Genomic DNA, 24,524 nt, shown 5'->3' with positions numbered 1-24,524 from the left:
GGGTCTACTTCGTGATAAAGCTTGCATCACAAAATAATAGAAGAGATGAGAGCATGCAACTTTTCAGATACAGAATTCCAATTTCACAAGGTTCCTTTGTTTTCTGATACGCCATAAAGAAGGACTGGCACTCATTGTAAGAAAAATGATGACAAAACCCATCTCTATAACCTAAAAATGTATATATTAATATATGTGTATATTATTATATACACAGATGCAAGTTCACCATTTTCTTCATTGTCTGTTTGCTTATAAAACGTGAGAAAAATAAACCTGAGTCTTTCGGCAAGGTTTGTAAAGCAGTCAGATTAAGAACAAATCATGTACTTTTTTAATAAGTAAAACCAAAAATCAATCAGGAAGCAAAAGCGTCCTTCTTCAGGTCTGGTTGCCACCCCCACGGCTCCAATGACTATAGCACTGTAGGTGTAATAAACCAGCTTGGAGCCTCTGGGAGAGAATTCACACCATCAAAATGAATTTACAACTCAGAATTAATTATATAATCAGTATGTTACTTTAAATCTTTCCCACATGTTCCGATTTAAGAAAAAAAAATATCCTCATTTCTCAATTAATTACCTAAGCAAAACCGGGGAGACAGTCCTCAAAATGGACCATGTCAGAAAAAATCCTTTTCGACAAGTTTAAAAATTGAGTAGTATTTGTCAGAGGATGGGACGCATTCCCAAAAGGAATCAATGCAAAATCAATGCAAAATTCTGTCGCAAGATCTCCCCGGTAATTCCAGCCTTCTAGAGCAAAAACACAAAAATATAACTTTGCATTTTCAATGGGACTATGTTTGGTCTGTTTTATCCTACGGAATATTAAAAGCCTATAATTTGAAAACTTGAAGAATTACAAATGCCAGGAATAGACTGGAATTTAGCATGGAAAACACACAACTGGAAAAAAAAAATCAAACCTCACTATCTGTCATAACAAAGAATAAGAAGCAGTATTTCTGATAGATGAGATTAAAAACTACTCCTTGGAAGCCTGGTTTACTGCACTGGGAAAGGTCTTTAGGACTTCCTCCCATGAGATGTGGGGGATGTGCGCATGTGCTTTCAGACCTGCATGCGTGCACGCACAAAAACGCACACGCACGCGCGCACAGACACACTCAACTCCTTAGCATATGCTCTTTCCACAGGGGTAAGATTCTGTAGTTTTTCAGGAGAGCGTTTCCTTCTCAAGTATTCTTTTGCTTAGGGAAATGAATAGAGAACAGATCTGGGTTTTAAATCAGTATCATTTCTTAGTTTTTTTTTTTTTTAAATTTATTTGACAGAGAGAGATCACAAGTAGGCAGAGAAGCAGGCAGAAAGAAAGGAGGAAGCAGGCTCCCCGCTGAGCAGAGAGCCCGATGTGGGGCTCGATCCCAGGACCCTGGGATCATGACCTGAGCCGAAAGCAGAGGCTTTAACCCACTGAGCCACCAGGTTCCCCCTAAGTGGTTTTGAACCTGCTCTGTTCATTACAGAAAGCGTTTCCACGCTGACTGGTATTTACCAACGAGTTTTCTTGGCTTGCCCCAAGAATCTCATCTGGTGTTACAGGGAAGGGCTGAAAAAAGCAAAAGAAGGAACAGCACCAAGATGTTGGTAAGACACCAATGAAAAACTGAGAACAGTCTACATAATTCTTTAGCATTTAGACCTCAGGAAGATTGGTTTCTGATATGTGCCTGACCCCTCCCCACAAGAGCAATCAGGGTCAGTAAGGGCAGGTAGACCCACAAGGAGCTGCCGTTGCTGATTTTACTGTGTGTGTCCTTTAGTTTTCTCCGAGGAAGGGGAGCAGGAAGGGCAGAAGATAGAAGATCCATGTGATCAAGCAGTGCAACAAGTAATCCTTATTCCCTAAGACTCCGCTCCAACATCACCTCCTTCCACACTCCTGATTCACACACACACTTCCTCTTCCCCACCCAACCTAGTGTATAAACTAATGAAAGTAGCAAACACACTATATTCCCATTATTTACTCAGAGGACCATGTTTATAGTTTTAATCTTTGCACCTAAAGAGGCTGAGAGAGGGAGAAGACACTTGATAAATATGTAACAAGGCAGGACAATGAACTGATAAGTGAATGACATGGTTCCTTCAATGACAGTGTGGCATGGTCCAAAATAAATCTGATTTAGGTCAGAAGAACTAGATTTGAGTTTTGCTATTATCCTACCTAGTGAATTTCTCTTAATTTGTAGATGGGGAAAATATAAAATGTAATGGTTTATTTTGAGTCCTGAATGAGCTAAGGTACATAAAAACAGTAGCAAATTATAAACCCTCTGCTAATATTAATATTTTTATAAATATAATTTTTTAGCTAATATTCAAAATAATCTTGTTTTATATTATTACTTTTCTGTCCTTTATTACTTACTTTATTATTACTTTTCCCTTGAGGAAAAGAGAGGGGTCTTCTCTTATCAATTACCTTGTAAACCCACTGGATATTTGGGATTTAGGGTAAACCTAAATTTAGGTTTACCCTAAATCCCAAACGGGGTTTCATTAAGAAAGACAAAAGGAGGGGTGTCTGGGTGGCTCACTGGGTTAAGCCTCTGCCTTCAGCTCAGGTCATGATCTCAGGGTCCTGGGATCAAGCCCCACATCAGGCTATCTGCTCAGCAGGGAGCCTGCTTCCCCCTCTCTCTCTCTGCCTGCTCCTCTACCTCCTTGTGATCTTTCTCTCTGTCAAATAAATAAAATCTTAAAAAAAAAAAAAGAAAGATAAAAGGAACAGCTTTTATCCTCAGAGAAACAATGACTTGTGGATAATGGATACACAATACACAATGTATTCTACATTAGCATGATATAAACATTTTAGGCAATGAGATATTAAATATCTAGACACAGTATAGCCTATAAAACCAGAGCCCCTGACTGTATTTTGTTATGCAAACATAATAATAGAAGGATGACAGGCTGATGTATCATATTTCACAATATTGGGGAATTACATACCAAACATAACCCTTACAATAGAAATCACAAAGAAAATATACAAGTACTAGGAATATTAGTGAGCCTGATATGAATAATGGTCCAAAAGGTTAGATTAGTAACATTTCTGGTTGGCTTCAAAATATAATGAAGCCAACACATTTTTTAAGAACGGGGGCTTGAGTTTTAAAAGAAAAATTTGAGCAAGTCCATGTGTCAGAGAAAAGACTGCAGGAGATAGGGAAGCCAATCCCTTCTTATTCAAAACATACATAAACTGATAATTAAGAATTGGCTAGAATCCATTTTAATATTGAAGTCTTGGAAGTAAGATGGTATGGTAGAAATGGTAGTAATTAAATCACTTCATCACTAAAAATCAAATTAAATCAAATTAAAAGGAGTTAAATCAGAGCAACCATTTACTTTCTTTTCCTGAAAGTTATCCTTTTATTTTTTTAAGGCTTTATGTATTTATTTGAAAAAGAGAGAGAGAGAGAGATTGGGAACACGAGCAGGGACGAGAGGAAGAAACAGGTTGCCTACCAGCAGGGAACCCAACGTGGGACTCGATCCCAGGACCCTGAGATAAGGACCTGAGCCAAAAGCATATGCTTAACCGACTGAGCCACCCAGGCACCCCTCTGAGAGTTATCCTTAAACACGTCCTCTACAATATACCCTGTATACAGATTGCATGTCTCCCGAAAGTGTATGTGTGTATTCAACTACTACTAACCTTTCAAAGATACTGACTTTATATTTTCTTAGAAATACCATACTTTGTCATTTTAAAAGTACCACTCCTCTGTCAATAGGTTAAAAAAATCACTAATCAAATTAATTTGCTGTGTGTTTGGGGCACTCTTAAGAAGGCACAAAGGAATCATAGGCACAATGACTATCATGATGAGATTGTAAGATAAAACCTCCTCCAAGCATGATCGTCTCCCCTGGCTGGGACATATAGATCATCTTCTCTCTCTGGAATAAGAAAGCACAGGGAATGAGGCATCCTGGGCCTAGCCTACTCATCCAAAGGACAATGCAGGCTATATTACAGCAAGAACACCTTTTAAATACATACGCCATGTGGTTCTTTCCCTAAGAAGCTTCTGCTTGGAAAGAAAGGAATAGCCAGTCTGGAGAGTGGAAACCATGTTAAACACTGAAATTGATGGTTTAAAATGTACTTAAATTTTAATGATGACATCCTAATTTGTGAAAAGAGCACCGAGATATAATATTCATCTGTATCCTTTCATTACAAAATTGTTCCACGATTGATCCACAAAAATGAATTAGATGTTTATTTTCTTAAGAAAAACAACCATATCTGTTTTTTGTCAACAATTGACACAGAAGGGCAATTTCTCCTCCCTAAACACGGTAAGACAATTGTGCACTCATTGGTCATCCTAGGACAGAGCATTCAAGTCCTGTTTCTGACAGATGAGTTAAAGACACACCAACTCACAATGCAGGCATTACAGCAGAGTTTCCTTATGATATAGCAATAGACAGGATTTTTTTTTTTTATTACATGCCCTTATGATTTCTTCTTGCTGATGTTAATAGTAAATGCTAAAATATTCTGTATAAGCATTTGTTAGGCTGGAAAAAGAAAGAAACTCTAATGCAAGTATTTATACCTTCTGCAATGAAAACAAGATATTATTGCTTTGCGTGACCTTTCCTAAGTATGGGATACAGCATTTTACACAATAGTTTCTTGGTTCATGCTTCAATTACTGACCTTTACTGTGCAGAAAATTAATGCAATTTTCATTGTAATCCATCCGTACAAATAAGGTCCACATAGAAGAATTCCACATTTGGAATCTAATACAAATAGGAAATGTCAGCTGATTGCTGTTGGCTGAACTTAGCCATTATCTGTTTGTTCAGGGGTCCCCAGCAAACTACACTTGTAACAAGCAATTTCTTGCATGGGCCATCAGGAATAAGAAAGAAATATCTCCTCTCTTCAAAGTTTAGTTTGTACAGTTAGTTTCCTAAAAGCCCATAAAGTAGTTATCTGAAGGTTCTATGTTACCTCTGAAAGTGCAGAAACTCACACACACACACACACACATGCACAATTGTGCAATCTAATTTGGCTTCTCATATAGGTCACCACCACGGCCTTCTGACAGTGAAAAAGAGCAAGATGTTACAGAGATGTCATTTTACAACAATCCCCCTTCCAGACAATAAAAGTATGACAGACCCCAAACCATGTCCTGGTCTGTGCATCAGCGACTTGCAGAATATACAGAATGCATCTATCTCCTGAGGAAGCTGTGCCAGGAGGCCCCGACGTGCTTTTATCTTCCACAGTCCCCCCTTATGGTATTTGGTGGGAAGGGGTGCTAGCAATTACAGACTGTTACTTTCAAGATGGATAGTATAGAAGGAAAGGAGTTTCCTCTCTTCTGGCTTGGAAGGAAATGGCTGTGTGTTTATAATTTGTAAACAGCTCATCGCTCACTGGGTGTGTTACAGTTCCCAGAGGCACGGCCTGTCATGTCTCACATGCAACAGAAGTCAGGGGGCTTCTGTGGGTCAGCCCTTCGGTACAGCACAAGATGTAGGGCAGTGGCCCTGTGGCTGTGTGCACGGGTCTATGGCGAGCACGTCTCAGCTATGGAGCCTGGTCTATGTGGAGAAGGACGATGAACTGTAATATATATTGGGATATAGTGGGCTCCAGAAGTCTTAAAGTTGAAAATTCCTCTTTACAAAGTTCTCAGAGATGGGAGATTGAAAAGATAAGGATAAGGACCGCGAAGTTTACCAGTCTCCCTTCTACTGTTAGGGTAGAAGGTAAACACAAGGAGGTTTACGTAGAAGTCAAAATTTCATTTTCATTTCAGATTTATTTCTCTGGATAATCTCAAAGACCAACAAAACTGAGGAAGCAAACAAACATGGCCATGCTATGGCCATTAAAGGCCCTGTGAGAACACTATAATAGAAGTATATCGCGAAGAGCACTGCCCCGAGGGAAATGAGGAACGTCCTAACGACCTGTCTATAACAGGGTTGGCGCATCTGTTATGGGGACTGCAATGCTTGGATAAACACAAGAGCTCCAAGGCTCTTCCATGTAGATGCTATGATTCCAACTCAGTCATTCTTACCCAGGAAGGCTTAGCCCATTTGGCTCTCCTTCCAGATGCCCAGAGCCCCAGACAGTCCTTGAGCCACCTCAGTAGAAGGCTGGCTTATGGCAACGCCTGGTCTAGACTCCATGACCTGAATTTGTTGCTTGCCAGTTCACACCACTTTTTCACTCATTTCCTTCTTGTTGGAAGCTCTGCTTTATCAGATGGGCCAAAGACACATGGTCACAATAATGCTCTCTAAAGGACAGATGACGCCCTCTTCTATGGGGAGCTCATTTTAACAGACATAGCCAAACAGAAGAAAATCTTCCTCACTTCCGAGCCTTGGTGAATAAAATTTAGCATGTGGCCTCGTAAAGGTTTAAAATAATTTCTTTCAATACGTGTGGTTCTTTTGGTAAAACAGCCTATCACCAGGCAGGCTAGCTTGGCTGTGACAATTTTTCATGTTCAAGGAGCTATATTACTCAGAAGCAGCACCCATCAATTCATCAAGAAGAAAGCTGCATCTGTGTGATCTTATTCTTTTTTTTTTTTTTTAAAGATTTTATTTATTTATTTGATGGACAGAGACCACAAGTAGGCAGAGAGGCAGGCAGAGAGAGAGAGGAGGAAGCAGGTTCCCCGCTGAGCAGAGAGCCCGATGCGGGGCTTTATCCCAGGACCCTGGGATCATGACCTGAGCTGAAGGCAGAGGCTTTAACCCACTGAGCCACCCAGGCACCCCTTGTGTGACCTTATTCTGAAAAGAGTCAATTCCACTTTTAAAAAATATTATGCTTTATTTTATTATGTTGCTATTAATGATCATTTTAGCACAACAAATAAGATTCCCTTTGTCATCTACCCAATTTGCTTCAAATGGGCAAAACCATCTGGCTCACCCAATTAATTTTAGGGCTATTTGTGTCATGGAGCCCGTGTTTTTTAATTCATTGGCATTTTCTGGGCATTTTATATTGGATACTTAACTCTTAAGATTCCCCCCCCCCCGCCTTTTCACCTTTTCCCCTTCTGCCAGCCTCCTAGACACAACCATCACAAACCCTATCTACCCACAGGTTCTAGGGGGTTTGGAAATCCATTAAGCTGGTAGCATCTCATTTGGCATTTCCACTTTTTTCATTTTATTCCAGAAGGTTTGTCTGAAAGCGTAATGACAACAAAAGCAGCAGATTTGAGAGATTCTCCCAGGAGAAGAAAAAGGACAGATGTACACAGACATATAGCTGAAAACATTGCCAGCAACAGCTGGGAAACTGACAGGCTCTGAAGTGGGTGACCACCCCACAGAGCGCAGACGGGAACCTAAAGGAACAGCAATTTTACTTGATTTACTTTTGACTTCCTAGACTACCTTTTATCTACCTTTTATACACCGAGGGGCAGGCTCTTACGATCTTCACTCGAATCAAATGACAGGCCTCCTCTAGGTACGCTTTTTTATAATATTTCGGTAATTCCTTATATTTTTACCCCCTTTTATCCTCACCTTATAAGATCTCTTAAAAAGGATATCCTTTATAAATTACAAATATATTACTTTGCCGGACAGTTCATAGTACTAAAAACAAACAAACAAACGGCACTTTGATTCAACCAGAAACGTGCTATCTGCTGACCACGTTAACACCCCCTTTCACGAGTTTCCCTGACTCACCTTGTCCTCTTCATCCTCCTCTTCCTCCAAGTCTGTGCTCTCCTGAAAGGAAAAACCACGGTTTGTTCATATAACATCCCTTGAAATTACTAAATGCAAATTAAACCCATATACACTTTTCACGATATTTTTTCTTCCTACGTAACTGAAGCACTAGTGGTTTTTAAATCCATTATATAACCTCTCAAAAAAACACTCTTAAAGTTCAGGGACACTGTGGCAAGACCATAAACACTATGCATAATCTACATAAAATTTAGCTATAAATAAAGCGATTAGGCGAGTGGCCTTTGAAGGCACCCAGCTTTAAAAAGGCATCACCAGGCTGTACGTTCTGTAAACAGTTTGTTCTTATTCTGACAAATGAGCCAACTGCTATGTTAAGGCTGAGAACACCGTACTGGGTTTGTGCTGGGCTCACTGTTATAATGACTGTTCTTTTCCTCTGAGGCCATTACTGAAACATTAGACAGTAGGAAATGCATTAGTCTGAATATAATCAATCTCAGGAATAAGTTACAGGTTTCTGTGCAATATTACTGTTTTCCTTGGGACTCGGGGAGGGGGTGTGGGGGCAGGTAAAGGAAGCCAACTCGGGCTCTCATGGCCACTAACAGGCACCTGGCTTCAGTCTGGGGACCAAAGCACCAGGTGCTATGAATAGACTTGTTCAGATCAGTGTAGAAATCTTGACTGTTTACCAGGTAACTTTTAATTGTGTCAGTGCAATATTTAAAAGCCAACACAGTCCAGGAGGGCCAGGAGCTCAGAGAGAACACTGGGTATTCAAAAACCAGAATCCGTTTACAGCCTGAACACTTATTTTCCGCTCAACCATGTTGCAAAGGTCAGGCATGCTGTTTAGATGTCATTTTTCTAGTAGTCAACAGAATTGTCAATACCATGTTCTTAAAGAAAGAGTAACTCTGAAGTATGCAGAGAGTACTCTACCATACTCCCTAAAACCACTGAGCAGTTACCCAGCAATTTCTCCAAGACCGGTGCTCCATTACTTCTCAGAATTCCCAAGAGCTGTAGCCAGCTTTGTGTGGGACCCTCGACGGATGCTGGAGAACTCACCTAGTCACTGTGGGCAGCACACGTTTCATGAAAGCAAATGGGTAAAAACACACATAATAAAAACACGCCATGGGAGGAAGAACACTGTAATTGGGAGTTAGAAGCCCAACTTGGGACAAAGACTTCAGCTTGGGACACTGTTCAAGGACATCCTGCTGTGTGACCTTGGGCAAATCACCTTGTCCCTCTGGGCCTTATGTTCCTCCAGCATAAAATAGAAATAGTAATTCCTGTCTCCTTCATGGTTGTGTTATCAAGATTAAAATAGGTGATGCATATGAAAGTGTTCTGTAAATTAAAAAGATTTTACACACACACATTTATAATCATATGCACATAAGTATTCTTTCGTACCTTTACATATCTACTAGCCTACACATGCATACACATCATGTATGATAGCTGGAAAACTAAAATCTGATCAAAAATTGTAAAAATGTTATTTGACAGCATTTTTTATTAGAGATGTTTCTCTGTGAAAACTTCCCTCATGCCTATTCTCATTCCCATATCTGTGTGCAACTTACTCCTTAAACAATCCTATACTTTAAAGCTATTTATTTATTAGTTGGTTCTAGCATCATTAGGTCCCTCATTATTGAAATACGTCCATGTCTCCCTCATTAAAACAATCCAATATCATACAGAATAAAATTTTGAATTTGCCTGAGGTTTTTCCTCCCTGCCAAAAAAATCTCATTTTCTCTACTTCCTTTCTATCCCCCAAATGATACCAGAATATCCCTTCAATATCCATTATTTCATAGATTTTTTTAAAATAATAGCATTATAAGGAAAAATGGGTGAAGATCATCAGCTTTTGGGTCTTGAGAAAACCACTACTATCAAGTCACAAAATCCTAGACTTTAATTTTAAAAATTCATTTCTTGACTCTGGAATTCCAAAATAATGCCCTAAAGAAGTCTACAAATACTAGTTCTTATTCACCCAGACCAGGAAAAGATCCTCTGGGCTGGAATAAATAAATAGGGGAAGCTGAGTCAGAAAGTATGATAAGTAGATGATAGGGGATATCTTGCTGTTGCTTCCTTCAAGATCATGGGAAGCTTGAGATTTTCAGGACCTGGGCACCCAAAAATGGAGCTGCCCATGCCTGCCCACTCTCTGATTTCCCTAGGAGTTGACCAGCCTCTGAAGGCATCAGGCTAGGATGTCTGGGTTGAGAGGCGTAAGGCAGTCTTCCAGATGCTTTCCATGCCCTGAAGAAGCTCAGTGAAATGCCAAAGGCTTTTTTCAGTGATGAGAATGCTATTCATAGGAGTCTTACAGATAACTAAATGGACAAACAATGAAATATGCTGCCACTTTGGTAAAGATGACCAAGCACCAGAGGGCTCTCCTCATGCTAAGAGGGTAGGCCAAGTCTCAGAAGCATAACACAGAAGGACAACTCCAGATTATGCCCAATAAAAGATCACTGCTATCACATAAATGTATGTCCAATGTTGCTCTCCTCAAGTCTCAAACCAAGTGGACTTGGGTCACGATTTGGTGGCGGTTTGTTGTTATTACCACCTTTTTTCCTCTGGTCAAATGTCTTGGTTACTAGAACCTTTGCTCACCTGGCTGTCCTGGATGCTGCCAACCTTCCCTTTTGTGGGTGTGATGAAATTGTAGATAAACAGTAGCAGTAACGCCAGGGGGATCATGTACAGTTCAAAATTCCAGACAGTGACTAAAAATACCTGATTGGAAGACAAAACAAAATCATTGCTTGAAAAATCAGTATGGGAATAAACCTAAAATCCTTTGCATTGACTTAAGGAAATTAAATCCAGGACACTCTCTCTATAGTAGCTTTTAGGAACAGTTATAGACAGGCTAACGTGCACACACACACAATGAACAGTTTTCGAATCGGCTGTAGAATGAGGAAGATCTAGAAATGAGTAGGCCAATCACATTCTGAAATAGACAATATTGTAGCCTCATACCTAGAAATTCCATTACCCCATCAACTATATTCAGGTTTTTGCTCTGAGATTTACCAGAATTTCAGAAAGAAGTATGGAAAAATCCAAGGTCTCTGAGTGAGGCCACAGACCAAATTTTGCCAACAGTGTGGTTTATTGGAGCTGTAGACTATTAATCCCTTCTTAAATTGGCTGCTAATGTTTAAAAATCTAAACAGTTCAGATAAAAACTTCAGATGGCCAAAGTCTCTTTAAAAATCTTAAAACTTTCCAATTTTGAGGCTGGATGGTCACAAGGAAATGATGGGCTAGAAGTGCCTACATCAGACCAGGTATGTGCTTTACCAGCCCAATTGCTGTCAAGATTTATGACCCTTCCTACAGAAAGACAAGCAAGAGCTTGGGTTTGAATCTAAATATCTATGTGACAGTGGTCATGAGAGACATAAATGCAAATAAGACATGGCCCTACCTCCAAGGAATAAGCGAATTAGGACAAATAAGAAAACAACCCATGATAATTACAATATGAGGCTAGAGTGAAATCATGGGGAAATGATTTCAAAACTTGAGCCTCACTTTCTTTTCCAATCCACAGGTGGTCCAGAGGATGAAATAAGATAATCTGTGGTTGGGGCGCCTGGGTGGCTCAGTGGGTTAAGCCGCTGCCTTCGGCTCAGGTCATGATCTCAGGGTCCTGGGATCGAGTCCCGCATCGGGCTCTCTGCTCAGCAGGGAGCCTGCTTCCCCCCCCCCTCTCTCTGCCTGCCTCTATGCCTACTTGTGATCTCTCTCTGTCAAATAAATAAATAAAATCTTAAAAAAAAAAAAAGATAATCTGTGGTTATCAGCTATTAGTGCTTATAAGGGCTTGAAAAGAGTCACTCTTACATTAACGTAGAAGAGGCAAATTACTGCATCTTAAATATTGATTCTTCTTTTCTTGGAGCAATATTAGCTATTACTAAAAACATTTTATAACATGTTAAAGTTTAATTTGTAGGTATTATATGTATTTCCTGCTTATTTTTTGTTATTCTAAATGTAATAATTTCTCCCATTCTATATTTCAAGCAGATAAATAAAAGCAAATAATTGTACATATTAATTTTTTAAATTAGTAACTTCATAGAATTTTCTTCAAATAGCCTTTCATTTCACTTTTGGGGAGTTTCTAAGAATACAGTCACACAATCTACAAATAAAGAATTTCTCCTGTTTCCTCTTGTTTAATATCTATAACTTACTTTCTAATAGGTATACTTACTTTCATTACTATTAACTAGACAATTTTAAATCAAACTGTTGAAAGTGATATTGTCTAATTCTTGAATTTTATAAAAATGCTTCTATTTTTATAATTAAGCATGGTGTTGATTTTTGTTTGAGCTATATAAATCACTTTGTATTAAGAATATGCAAATAAACCTTTTTTTAAATTAGAAAGTTCACATAGACGCATTCATTTTATTATTTTAAAAAATATTTACAAATCCTTTTTATAAAAATATTTGAAAAATATTTTAATAATACCACATCAATTTTAACAAGGATATATTTAATTCTTATTATTTTTAAATTCAGGAATGGAGGAGGGTGAATGATTAATTGTTCTTTCACTATCTTCTGAAATAAGGTGGGTTTTTCCTTTTCATTTTAGAACCTCAACATGATATATTATATTTATGATTTCCAAATATTGAAGTGAAGCTGTATTTCTGGAAGAAACATTCCCTTTAGTGGGCTGAAATGGTCTTACATTGTACTTTGAATTTTATTTGCTAACACTGGAAGATGTTTTACATTGATACCCATGTGCTGTCATTTCCTTTTTATTTTATTTTCAGGTTCTAGAATCAGGATTATTTTAGTATCATTACTTTGGTACACTCCATTCTTTCTCTATACCAAGGATAATATTTTCATGTCATATTACTAAATATACCAAGAATGAAAAAAATATACATAAACCTAATTTAACAAATACCCATGCACCTGCGTGCATGAAGACTTGTAAATGTGTTGTCAGTTTTCTTTCCAATTTATGTATTATTCTTTTTAAAAAATAAAATTTCAGATAACTGATATTCATTGTCAACTCTTCACCTACTACTCTCAACTGACTCTTCCCATTCCCAGAGGCCACCATGTCTGAAAATGGAGGTGAATCTTTGCCATCTGAGGACCTCTATGGTATTTTAGAAACATCAAGAGCATCAAAATGTTCCCATCACTCTGAAATTTTTTATTCAATATTATGTTCCATAGATCTGTTGATGGTATAGGTATAAATCAAGTTTATTCATTTTTAGGGGTATCCGAGTGGCTCAGTCAGTTAAGCATCTAATTTGAGCTCAGATCATCCTCGGGTGCCGGGATCAAGACCCATATATCCCTCTCCTTCTTCCCCCACTTGTGTTCTCTCTAATCAATAAATCTTCTTTAAAAAAGTATATTCATTTTAACTGATACATGGTACCCCATTCAAATTAATGTTTAGTAATTTATCCATTATCCTCTCATCATTAAAAGCTTAAGATGAAACTTTTTATACTTTTTAATGTAGTCAAACATAGTCACTTTCAACCTTAAAATTCATGCTCTTCATGTTCAATGTTCTACTTAAGGAATCACATTCTACTCTGAGATGATAATGTTATTTCATTGTGTTTTCTCTCAAAAAAATAATTGTATGTGTGTGTTCCTTATTTTTCATCTCAAGTGGTTTTTTGGCTTATAACTGGAAAAAAGCATCTAATTTGGATGCTTCTGGATAGCCAACTTATACAACTAGATTGTGGTATCAATCCCTATTTTTGTTCACTATTTCCATTGACACTTCTGCTACATACCAAATTCCCACATGGGTGCGTTTATTGTTTAAGGACACTCCAATCCTGTCCATTAATACATATTCTATTTTACCAAGACCACATCTTTAACTGTAGTTTAATAACCAGATGATATGAGTGAGCAAGTTGGTATTATTTTACCTTCAAAATTATCTCTGGTAGTTCTTTGTTCTTTACCCTTCTACATGTATTTTAAAACCAATTTGTAATGTTCCATAAAATTCTTGGTGCAATTTTCACTGGGATAGCCTTGAATGTATCTACCAATTTGGAGAGAACTGACATCTTGGTACTGGCTTTCCAAATCATAAAGATTATTTGTTTCTCCATATATTCAGGACATTTCTGTATCTTAAAATATTTTATTACTTTCATCATGCTGATGAAAAACATGATCATTCTGTGTATGTTTTATTATTATTTTTCTGTGTAACTTAAGAAAGAGTTTTGATACTATCATGAATGAGGGCATTTTAAATTTATATACTTTAATTGGTTACTCTGGGTAACCAATTAACAGGAACATAGATTTCTATATGTTGTTCACATTATTTTGGTCCCCTCTTATCAGCTGTAGGGGATTTCAAATCTATCCTTTTGGAGATCTGATGTGGAAAATCATATAAACTGCAAATCATGACAACATCTTTGTTGTTGGTGGTGGTTTTTTTGCCATCCAATCTAGGTGTTACTTCCATTTTCTTTTAGTGCTAAATCTCTAATTTTTTTTTTAAGTATAGAATTTTTAAAATGCTTTTTGAATCAATGCATATTATTATGTTGTTGATTTCCTCCAGGCTATTCATCTGGTATGCTTTATCAGTTTTATTTGCTGATTTATAATTTATATTTTCTTTTACTTTTCTTTATAAGGTTTCTTTTACTTTTATGTCTTGTTTTTCTTTGATATGATCAAAAGAGTGAAGCAGAGAAAATAGTACAGTGATTCCTCTACTAGATGAAGCTAGAGAATTTTCTAATTTTTACCTATTTTTCTTTATTTTTAAAGTTCTTTTAGGACTAGAAGTTTTAACTGATTTTAACTGTGTTCTAAATGGTTACTATTCCTTAATGTCTATCTACTGGATAAGTGAAATTTTTTGTTTTTTTACATTGCTAAATATAACTTCAAGTGAAGAGGCTGATACAAAACTATTGGGAAAAATCAGGAAATAGCATATTTTTATTTTCCTCATCATAAAGCTATTTATAAAATGTCTTTAACAAAATTACTTGTACATCAACTAATATTAGAAGGCTGTTGTGCTAGATAAATACCTCATTTGCCATAACATTTGCATCTATCAAGTATGGTTAAGTAATATAAGAAAGTGTTTTATAACAGAAATTGAGCAGCATTTAAATATCACATTTAAAGTACTAATAACTTTCAGAGCGAGTCACTAGTGCACTCAGAAATATTTTTAAGGGGTGCGTGGCTGGCTTTGTGGATAGAGCATGTGACTTTCTCTCAGAGTTGTAAGTTCAAGCCCCACGTTGATTGTGGGGCTTACTTAAAAAAATTTTTTTGAATTAATCTATAATTCCTACCTCTGTAATGAACAATTGATTTCCTAATAAACACCTTCTAGCAAAATAATAATAATATTAATAATACTAATACCTGAAAAGAAATTTAAAAAAAAAGTCCAGTGATAGATAGTAGACTCTGATAGCTGGTAGACAGACCTGAGATTCTGATCCGTGAACTTTGCATGGAAGCTCAAAGCTTAAAGAAGAAATCAGGTCTGCATGGGGTCACTGTAACGTTTGGCATCTTTCCTTCAAGAGCAGCTGCTATCACAATGATAATACCAGTTGGTTAAAACTCAAAAGAAAAATTTGCCATTTTTCTGAATAGATGAAACCGGCAAAGAAATTGGGGACAATCAGGGCCATGGTATAGAGGAACACTGGAAGGAGATAATAAGCAAAGGAAAACCCCAAATTCTGTATGTGAACTTTACTGCAGTCTCTGCCATAGATGTGGGGGCAGATTCAGAACAGTCTTAACTGGGATCAGAGCTGCCACCTACAGGAGGTGTGACAGAATTTGCAGTTTGACTTTAATGATCCCTGATATGAAGTTAAATATCTTCTTAAAAAATAAGGTCAACCTATGTGAAAGAACAGGGGAGAATCTAGGGTCTCTGCTGCATAACATTCCTAATATCTAAGGCACAATTAAAAATCACGTGACATACAAAAGGTCAGGAAAATGTAACTGATTTTTAAGGCAGAGGCAATCAACAGATGTCAACTTCAAGGTGAATTATGTTTTTTTTCTTCCAAGTTTTATTTAAATTCCCATTAGTTAGCATACCATATTAGTTTCAGGTGTAGAATTTAGTGATTTAAGAATTTAGTGATTTAAACTTCCATACAACACCCAGTTCTCATCCCAAGAAATACCCTCCTTAATCCCCATCACCTATTTAACCCATTCCCACACCCAAACCCTGCCCACCACCCCTTTGGTAACCATCAGTTTGTTCTTTAGAGTTAAGAGTGTTTCTTGGTTTTCCTCTTTTTCCCCCTCCCCATGTTCATTTGTTCTATTTCTTAAATTCCACATATGAGTGAAATCATGTGGTATTTGTCTTTCTATGACTTATTTTGCTTAGTATAATACTCTCTAGCCCCAACCACATCATTGCAAATGTCAAGATTTCATTCTTTTTGACGGCTGAATGATATTCCATTATATATACACACACACACATATATATGTATATATGTGTGTGTGTATATATATACACACACACACCATCATACACACACACACACACACGCACACACACACATATATGTCTACATACATACATTTTCTTTATCCCTTCACCAACTGACAGACATAGCATTTGGGTTCCTTCCATAATTTGACTATTGTTGAAGGGTGAATTATAAGGTATCTCAATTGATTAAGCATCTGACTCTCAATTTTGGCTCAGGTCATGCTGTCAGGGTCCTGGGATCAAGCTCCATGTCAGGCTCTGCACTCAGTGTAGAGTCTGCTTGTCTTTCTCCCTCTGCTCCTCCTCCACTTTCTTTCTCTCTCTAATAAATAAATAAAATCTTAAAAAAAAAAAAACAATGAAATCCTATCTGAAAGTGAAAAATGTTTGGAAAAATTTAATAGACTATGGTCCATGGGATAATTTCAGAAGTTCTAAAATAGATTTTTGGAATCTCAGAGAAAGGAAGAAGTTCAAAATTATGTAAAGAACTAATGGCTGAACACTTTTTAGGGAAACCCAAACAGAATAGGTTTAAGAAAACCAGGCTTAGGCATCTATATTGTCATCTATATTGCAATCAATACACACACTATATTGTAATCACACAAGCATCACACTACAATGTTTGTGAACATAACTATTTGAATGGACATGAATTTCACATTAGAAACCATGGAGGCAAGAAGACACTGCAACATTTTAAAGTGTTAAAATGAACAACAGTAAGAGAAACAAAAATTGTCAACCCAGACTTCTATACCCAGGGAAAATATCCTTTATGAATGAATGTGAAGTAAAGATTTATATATAAGAAAATTAAAAGAATTCTTTACCAGTATAACTTCATATCAATAAATGCTAAAGGAGTTCTTCAGAATGAAGGGAAACTCAAACTTCAGGAAGAAACAGAGAGCATCACATGGTAGATACATAGGACAATATTAAAGACTATTTTTAAATTTTATTTTCTTTAGGATCCATACAGTTGTTTAAAGCTATGCTTATAGCATCATCTTGATAGGATATATAATGTACTTATATCTGATATATATGAAAACTAAAATATAAAGGAGGTAGGTATGAATGGATAAATGAACTTAGATGAGTTGCAATGTTTCTATGTCTTAGATGAAGTGATTCAATAATACTTCTAAATTGACTATCAAAAGTTAAGGGAGATTACACATTCACACATGCACTTTAATCCCTAGAACCATCACTGAAAGAATATTCCAGTGAGTTAAAATAGAATGTTAAAAGGCACAAAAGAGAAACAGGAATAAGGAGCATAGTAGACAAGTAGAAAATAACAAAATGGTTATCTAAGTCCAACGATATCAATAGTTACATTAAATGTTAATGGAATAAATACTATAAGAATAAAAAGCAGAGATGAGATGAGAATTAAAACTGCACCATAGCCTTCTAAAAGTAGGGAAAAGGTAAGGATGTCTGGTCTTGCTACCTCTATTCAGCATTAGACTAAATATTCTAATCATTGCAATAAAGTAAAAGAAATGAAATAAAAAGCTCAAATAAGAAGGAAAACAACAAAACTATCTCTATAGATGACATGATTTTTAACATAGAAAATTCTAAGGAATCTACAAAGCAATCCTAGAAATAATGAAATTCAGCAAAGTCACAGAGTATAAAGTTATTTTTTAAAGTAAATTCCATATTTATATGCTAGTATCAAAAATAACCTCTGTATTATGACATTTTAAGATTTCCATTTATGGTATCATCAAAACCCATAAAATATATAGGAATAAAACTCATAAAATATGAGAATATCTCTTCACTGGAAATTATAAGATTAAAATAAGTAAGTGGATAGATACACCACTCATTCATGGGTTGGAAGACTCAATATTGTTTACATGGCAGTTGTCTATAAACTTATCTGTAGAAGCAAGCAATCTTAATTTTGTAGAAATTGACAAGCTGATTCTAAATATTATCTGGAAATGCAAGTGACAGGATCATTAAAGCAATTTTAACAATAAAGCTTACATTGCCTAATTTCATAATTTATAAATATATAGTAATGAAGACAGTGTGATGCTAGCAAAAAGATAGGCATAGTGATCATTGGAACAAAAAACAGGTCCAGAAACAGATCCACATACATGCAGTTAATTAAGAAAGTGGCAGAGATAACTGTATAGGAGAAATAAGAGTCTTTTCAACAAATGACACTGGAACAATTGGATACATGTGTGAGGGAAAAAAGAAAATCATTAATCCTTACCACCTACAATATATAAGAAATAACTCTAAATGGATTATAATATTTTAATATAAATGTTCAAATTTTAGAATGTCTAAGAAAACATATGAGGAAAAACCTTTGCCATCTTGGGTGACGTTTATTAAGATACAAAACGTACAAAGAATAATGTAAATAAAAGAAAAAGTGGAGTTTATTGGCAGCAATCTTCATTTGCTCTTTGAAAGATACAGCTAAGAAAACAGAAAAGTCACAAAATGGGGAACAATATTATCTACACATATACTGAAAGACAAGTTGTACCCAGAATATATAAGAAATTCTTACAAGAATTAAGAAGAAGATAATCCAATAAAAATGAGCCAAAGGGGCACCTGGGTGGCTCAGTGGGTAAATGCCTCTGCCTTTGGCTCAGATCATGATCTCAGGGTCCTGGGATTGAGTCCCACATCTGGCTCTCTGCTCAGCAGGGAGCCTGCTTCCCTTTCTCTCTCTCTGCCTGCCTCTCTGCCTACTTGTCATCTCTCTCTGTCAAATAAATAAATAAAATCTTAAAAAATAAAAAAAAAAGAGCCAAAGATTTGGCCAGGCCCTTCACACGTACAGAAATCTATGTGAATACCTAAAAGCACATAAAAAATATGGAACATGATTACCCATCAAGTAAATGCAAATAAAGGCCCCTGGGAAACAGCAATGCATGCTTACTAGAAAGACTACAATCAAAAACCCTGACAAGAGAGAAAGTATTGACAGTTTGTGGAACAACAAGATCTCTCAGACACTCCAGGTAGAATTACAAAATGACACAACTGATTTGGAAAACCACCTGGAAGTTTCTCAAAAACTTGAGCATACATCTACTATAATCCATGGCCTTCCTACTCTGAAATGAAGAAATTTAACATAAATAATGAACGTCCCACAAAGACTTGTTCACAAATGTTCAGAGCATAGCAGCTTAATTCCAAATAACAGCAAAACAGGCAAGAGCCCAAATGTCCAGCAACAAGTGAACATAATATATCCATTCAATGGAACATTGCTCAGAATTGGAATACCTACAGGGCGCCTGGGTGGCTCAGTGGGTAAATGCCTCTGCCTTTGGCTCAGGTCATGATCTCGGGGTCCTGGGATTGAGTCCAGCATTGGGCTCTCTGCTCAGCAGGGGGCCTGCTTCCCTTCCTCTCTCTCTCTGCCTGCCTCTCTGCCTACTTTTGATCTCTCTCTGTCAAATAAATAAATAAAATCTAAAAAAAAAAAAAAAGAATTGAAACAACTACAAAATGTCAGAACCAGTACATGAAGCTCTATTTCTCTGATACCAAGAAAGCTTCTTAACTCTATCTTGTGGGTTTCCTTCTGTCACTCCATGAGCCAAATGCAAAGGTGACCCAGTCTGTATCTTCTCTCAATACGTAACTTTAAGAAATTACCTTAAATCTTTAGCTACAGATATTTCTTCATTTTTTGCCTCAAAACTTATCAAAATTTTTATAAAAATAGATTCAAAAATAAATACATGACAAGTCTCAGATGAGGAAAAAATGATTCATAAAGAGAGTTCATGTTTTTCTAGGGCAAATGTTAAAGACAGAAATATGTGTGAGAGAGTCCGTGGTACCAAGGGAGCTGTGACTGATGAACCTATCCAGCACTGCCATAGACATTTGTGTAAATCCTCTAGATATTGTTTAATTAGATATGACAGGACAAAGATGTTACTTTACATCACAAAAAGTTTTAAAGAACAAATCAGGCTATGTTTTCCTCAGGTTTCATTATGAAGTCTTTTGTAAATAAGTAATCAAGCAATCCAATGGCTGAATTACCTTCTACACATCCAAGAGGATGCCTCGCTTGCAAATATTTAACTTGGGATACCAAGTTCAATGGCACTGCTGTTTTCCTAAATACTCTGGGATAGCCTCATTTGAAATTATATTAAGATTCTGTCCTGTCCCTTGAGAGTGGATTTAAGACTAGAAAACAGCCAGATTACATGAAGCCAAGTCTCTGAATAACTCCTAAAAACACTACCTTTGTTGAGACAAACAAAACAAACATACAAATAATGATCACACATTGCCCATGAAAATAATGTTAAAAGAAACTGAAAAATGGAATCAAGATCCTCATTTCAATATAAAAGTTTTGATAGGGCTGCTCTTTTTGTTTATTTGTTCTCATAAATCATTAGACTCACCACTAATGATTAATAATATGATTAATTAATTAATTAATATGATTATTGTTTACAGAATATCACCTTGACTCAATATTGGTCAGATTAACTAGATAATCTTAAATTGCTATTCTACTGTAGAATGACATAGGATGACTTAAGATGGCATAAATACATTAAGTACATAATAAAAAATGTTCATTTTTGGTAGAAAATTGCTGAAAAACTTTTATATCAAGTTTCAGTCATGAACACTGTACTTTCTAAGTTACTCATTCCTACAACTCAAACACTGAGGTTTCTAAAGAGAGAAAAAAGAGGTCAAGATTCATTTCACAAATACAGTTAAGACTTAACATCAGAGTAAAAATGAACAGATATCCTAGAAGGAAAACAGATAAAAATTAACCCAATAATCCTCTTCCTTCCTACCGGCCCAAACTCCTACCTTACTAGACCACTGAGTTAAAATCATACAGACAAGCAATATCCCAAGAAGCATGAAGGAAAGGCTAGTTGATTTATTTTGGTTAAGGCACTTCTGCTTCAAAGTTCAAGAGCTTGGATTGATTATTCAAAGGGGTTAGAACGTGTTTCATCTGCAAAATACTGAAGAGGAGACTTACCCTCAGTGAAAACCACTGGAGTGGTCTTTGCCTTATGACCAACAAGAAAACAACAACAACAACAACACACATTTCTTTCCTAATATTGTGAAAATCAGTTCATTTGTTATACTGAAAATTAAAATATTTAAAAACAGTGTCTTGAAATAATCATACAGTCTTTATGAGTAACCATCCATAAGTACAGGGAATAATTTGAGAAGAGATTCTTACACATATGATTATTTTAAAATAAAGGTATTAGGTAAAAAATGAAACAAAGTTATGCTACTTCTATTCCAAAGAACTCCAAGGTTAAACAAAGAGAGAGAGTAGTATAAGAATCTGTTTTTAATTTGACCAAGTACACATTCATTGTTCTAACAAATCAGTAAGCAGCTACTTCTCAAGAAAGTAGAACTTACTTTATTACTGTGAAAAGAGAAAAAAAAAGTGTTGTACATACTACTGTAATAAAGGAAAACCATAGTATACACCAAAAAACACCTCCAGGTCTTCTAATGTCCACTTATCTGATTAAAAGTCTTTATAGGTTCCTGGCCTACATTATGACATGGAGACATGATATGTAAGATCTTCCTTGAACCTGCTTATATTGACTATTATTCATAAGTTAATATCCTTCACAAATTCTAGATTCAAAATCAAGATACACTCTTTGCAGACCCCATACATGAAATGGTGTTCAGGATTTTGCTTTTGAACATACCCTTTGCTCATCTAGAAAGCTACTCTTTCAGCATTTCATCACCTTGGGCATGTTTCCTTTAAACACAACGCAGAGCACTGTATACTAACCCCATCTTATCATCACTGCTTTACTTCAAGTAGAAATTCATTGTTCATTTTCCCTTCATTAAATATTTGTTGAATACTACAAACTATGTTCATTTGCTCTTTTTAATTTTTTTTCTTTTTTTCAATTTGAAGTAGTTATTTAGTAACTGACCAGATCACAAAAATAATCATGGTAGATACCTTAGTTCATCCTTCTAAATAGCCTGGGTCTTCCCTGTTGCCAGCATCTTCACTTTCTACAAAAGGAGTGCTCTTTTTCTTCATTCCCCTTTAAGGAGAAGGTAATTCGAAGGGCCATAAGAAGTTATTTCTTCTTTGAAATATTTTCCAACAGTATAGATCTCATGGATCAGAACCTCCATACCAAATCATGCCATATTTATCAATCATATCATATTTATGAGCAACCAATGTGTTATCTACGAGGGCAATTCACTTTTTCTTGATTTTGCCACAACCATGCTTATCGATCAATTCATTCACTGACTTCAGGTTTGGGTACCTCCATGCCATATATGGTTCCACAATCCTTGAACCTTTGATGCCTCTCATCCTGATGACAAATGCCAACTTGGGTTCTGCAGGTATGTAGAAGTTGCCAGCTTTTCTTGCCATCCTACCTATTTGATTTCAGTTCTGTACATCTGCGCATATTCCTTGTGGTAATGCTTAGCTTTTTCGTAGATAAACTTCCTGTTTCCCTTTCAAAGCATGTTTTGGGCAAATGTCTTACTCAGGTGGTTGATCGATAGCTCTGTGAAATTTTTTTTTTTTTTCCTTAAGGGTTGCTGACACAGCAGGAACCTTCCTTTTCTTCTCCTCTGTATCATCCATGGTTCCCGCGGGAAAAGCTGAACCACGTTGATTGAGAGACAAAAGTGAACAAAACCAGCAAACCTACCACCACCCCTAACAATTTCAACAATAACAAAACAGCCTTAATAGAATCTACACTGTATTTGGGGATAGGCATGAGATAGATAAAATAAATAAGCAAACTCTATATTATGTAACAGACAATTAAAAACTAGAAATGTGAAAATAAACCAAACAGCGATGAATGGAAGGTAATACAAGGCAACAGGTAAAGGGGTACAATTATAAGTGGAGGCGGCCAGGGAAGGCCTTGTGGAGGGAGCAATATGTGAGCCAAGTCCTTGGAGGAAGTGTGGAAATCCAGTTCAGTCGTGTTTCTGGTCAAAAGGAATAGTGTATCCAAAGGTCCCAAAGTGGGAGTATGCCTGGTACGTGCAAGGGATGGCAAGAACCCCTGTGGCTGATCAGAGTGAGTAAGACACTTAGAAAGAGAACAGAAGTGAGAAAGGACTAGGAGTCAGTCTTGAGGGGCCTGGAACATGGCTGTAAGATCTCTGAAGTATATTCTAAGGGAGTGGCTGTTGAAGGGCTATGAGCAGAAGAAGGACCCTTATGTTATCCACTGTCATGATCTGACTGAGGCTACGGAGGAGGAATTAGAGCTTGAGGACAGCTCTAATTACATAATCTAGACGAGAGGAAAGGAGAAAGGATTACAGAACTTGTACTACATCTGTCAAGAGGCAGATTTTTTCCAATAGCCATGCTTTCCTAAGCCTCTGCTAACTGAATATAATGAAGGTAGAGAAGGAAAGGAAATTATTTTAAAGATGGACCATGGAATTTGAGCTGGATTTTTGGTGAGGAATAATATAAAGTGGTAAGGATGCAATTTAAACACCATCAGTATACTGATTAAAAGATTAGAAGAAGCTGAAGAGAAAATAAGTGAAATGCAAAATGATTCTGAAGTAATTATTAAGAATGTAGGCCAGAGAGACAGAGATACAGATATAAAGAGAAGTTAAAAGACATGGATGATACAAAGGAGATGTTCAGGGTAGGGAGAAAGAGTTAACGCTAGAATGGGAAAGAAGCAATACATGAAGATAAAATGCCTGAGAATTTCTCAAAATTGTAGAAAGATACCCATCTAGGAAACAAACAAGAAGAAGGAAGGAAGGGAGGAAGGAAGGAAAGAAAGAAAAGATATATATACCATGATATATATACCACATGTATACATACCGTGATACCATATATACCATGATATATGAAGAATTTAGATATAAAAATGCCATAGCAGAATGGAAAAACACCTGGGAACAAAAAAGAAACTAAATCTAAAGAGAAAAAAACAGCTCAACTGCAAACAAAAAGCAATTTGAGTGACTTTATCTCAGTGCAAAAAAGAAAGCAAAAAGACACTATAGCACATATAAATTTTCAGTCTTTCAATTTAGAATAGTATATCTAGCAAATTATCTTATGAGTAAAACAAAGACAT

General features: G+C 36.4%; 1 protein-coding gene and 1 pseudogene across 1 annotated transcript in view; both read right to left on the bottom strand.

Annotated features, from left to right (window-relative positions):
• MCTP2 (multiple C2 and transmembrane domain containing 2) overlaps window positions 1-24,524 on the bottom strand; it is a 122,526-nt gene that overhangs the window by 6,228 nt on the left and 91,774 nt on the right. Inside the window, 2 exon segments of the mRNA XM_059371633.1 lie at window positions 7,755-7,796; window positions 10,419-10,541. Of these exon segments, the coding sequence (XP_059227616.1) occupies window positions 7,755-7,796; window positions 10,419-10,541 (165 nt within the window).
• On the bottom strand, window positions 21,826-23,035 carry LOC131999074 (large ribosomal subunit protein uL30-like; annotated as a pseudogene).

This window comes from Mustela nigripes, chromosome 13, assembly GCF_022355385.1.
Source record: "Mustela nigripes isolate SB6536 chromosome 13, MUSNIG.SB6536, whole genome shotgun sequence".
Taxonomy (NCBI): Eukaryota; Metazoa; Chordata; class Mammalia; order Carnivora; family Mustelidae; genus Mustela; species Mustela nigripes.
This window is presented reverse-complemented; position numbering and strand designations above follow the sequence as displayed.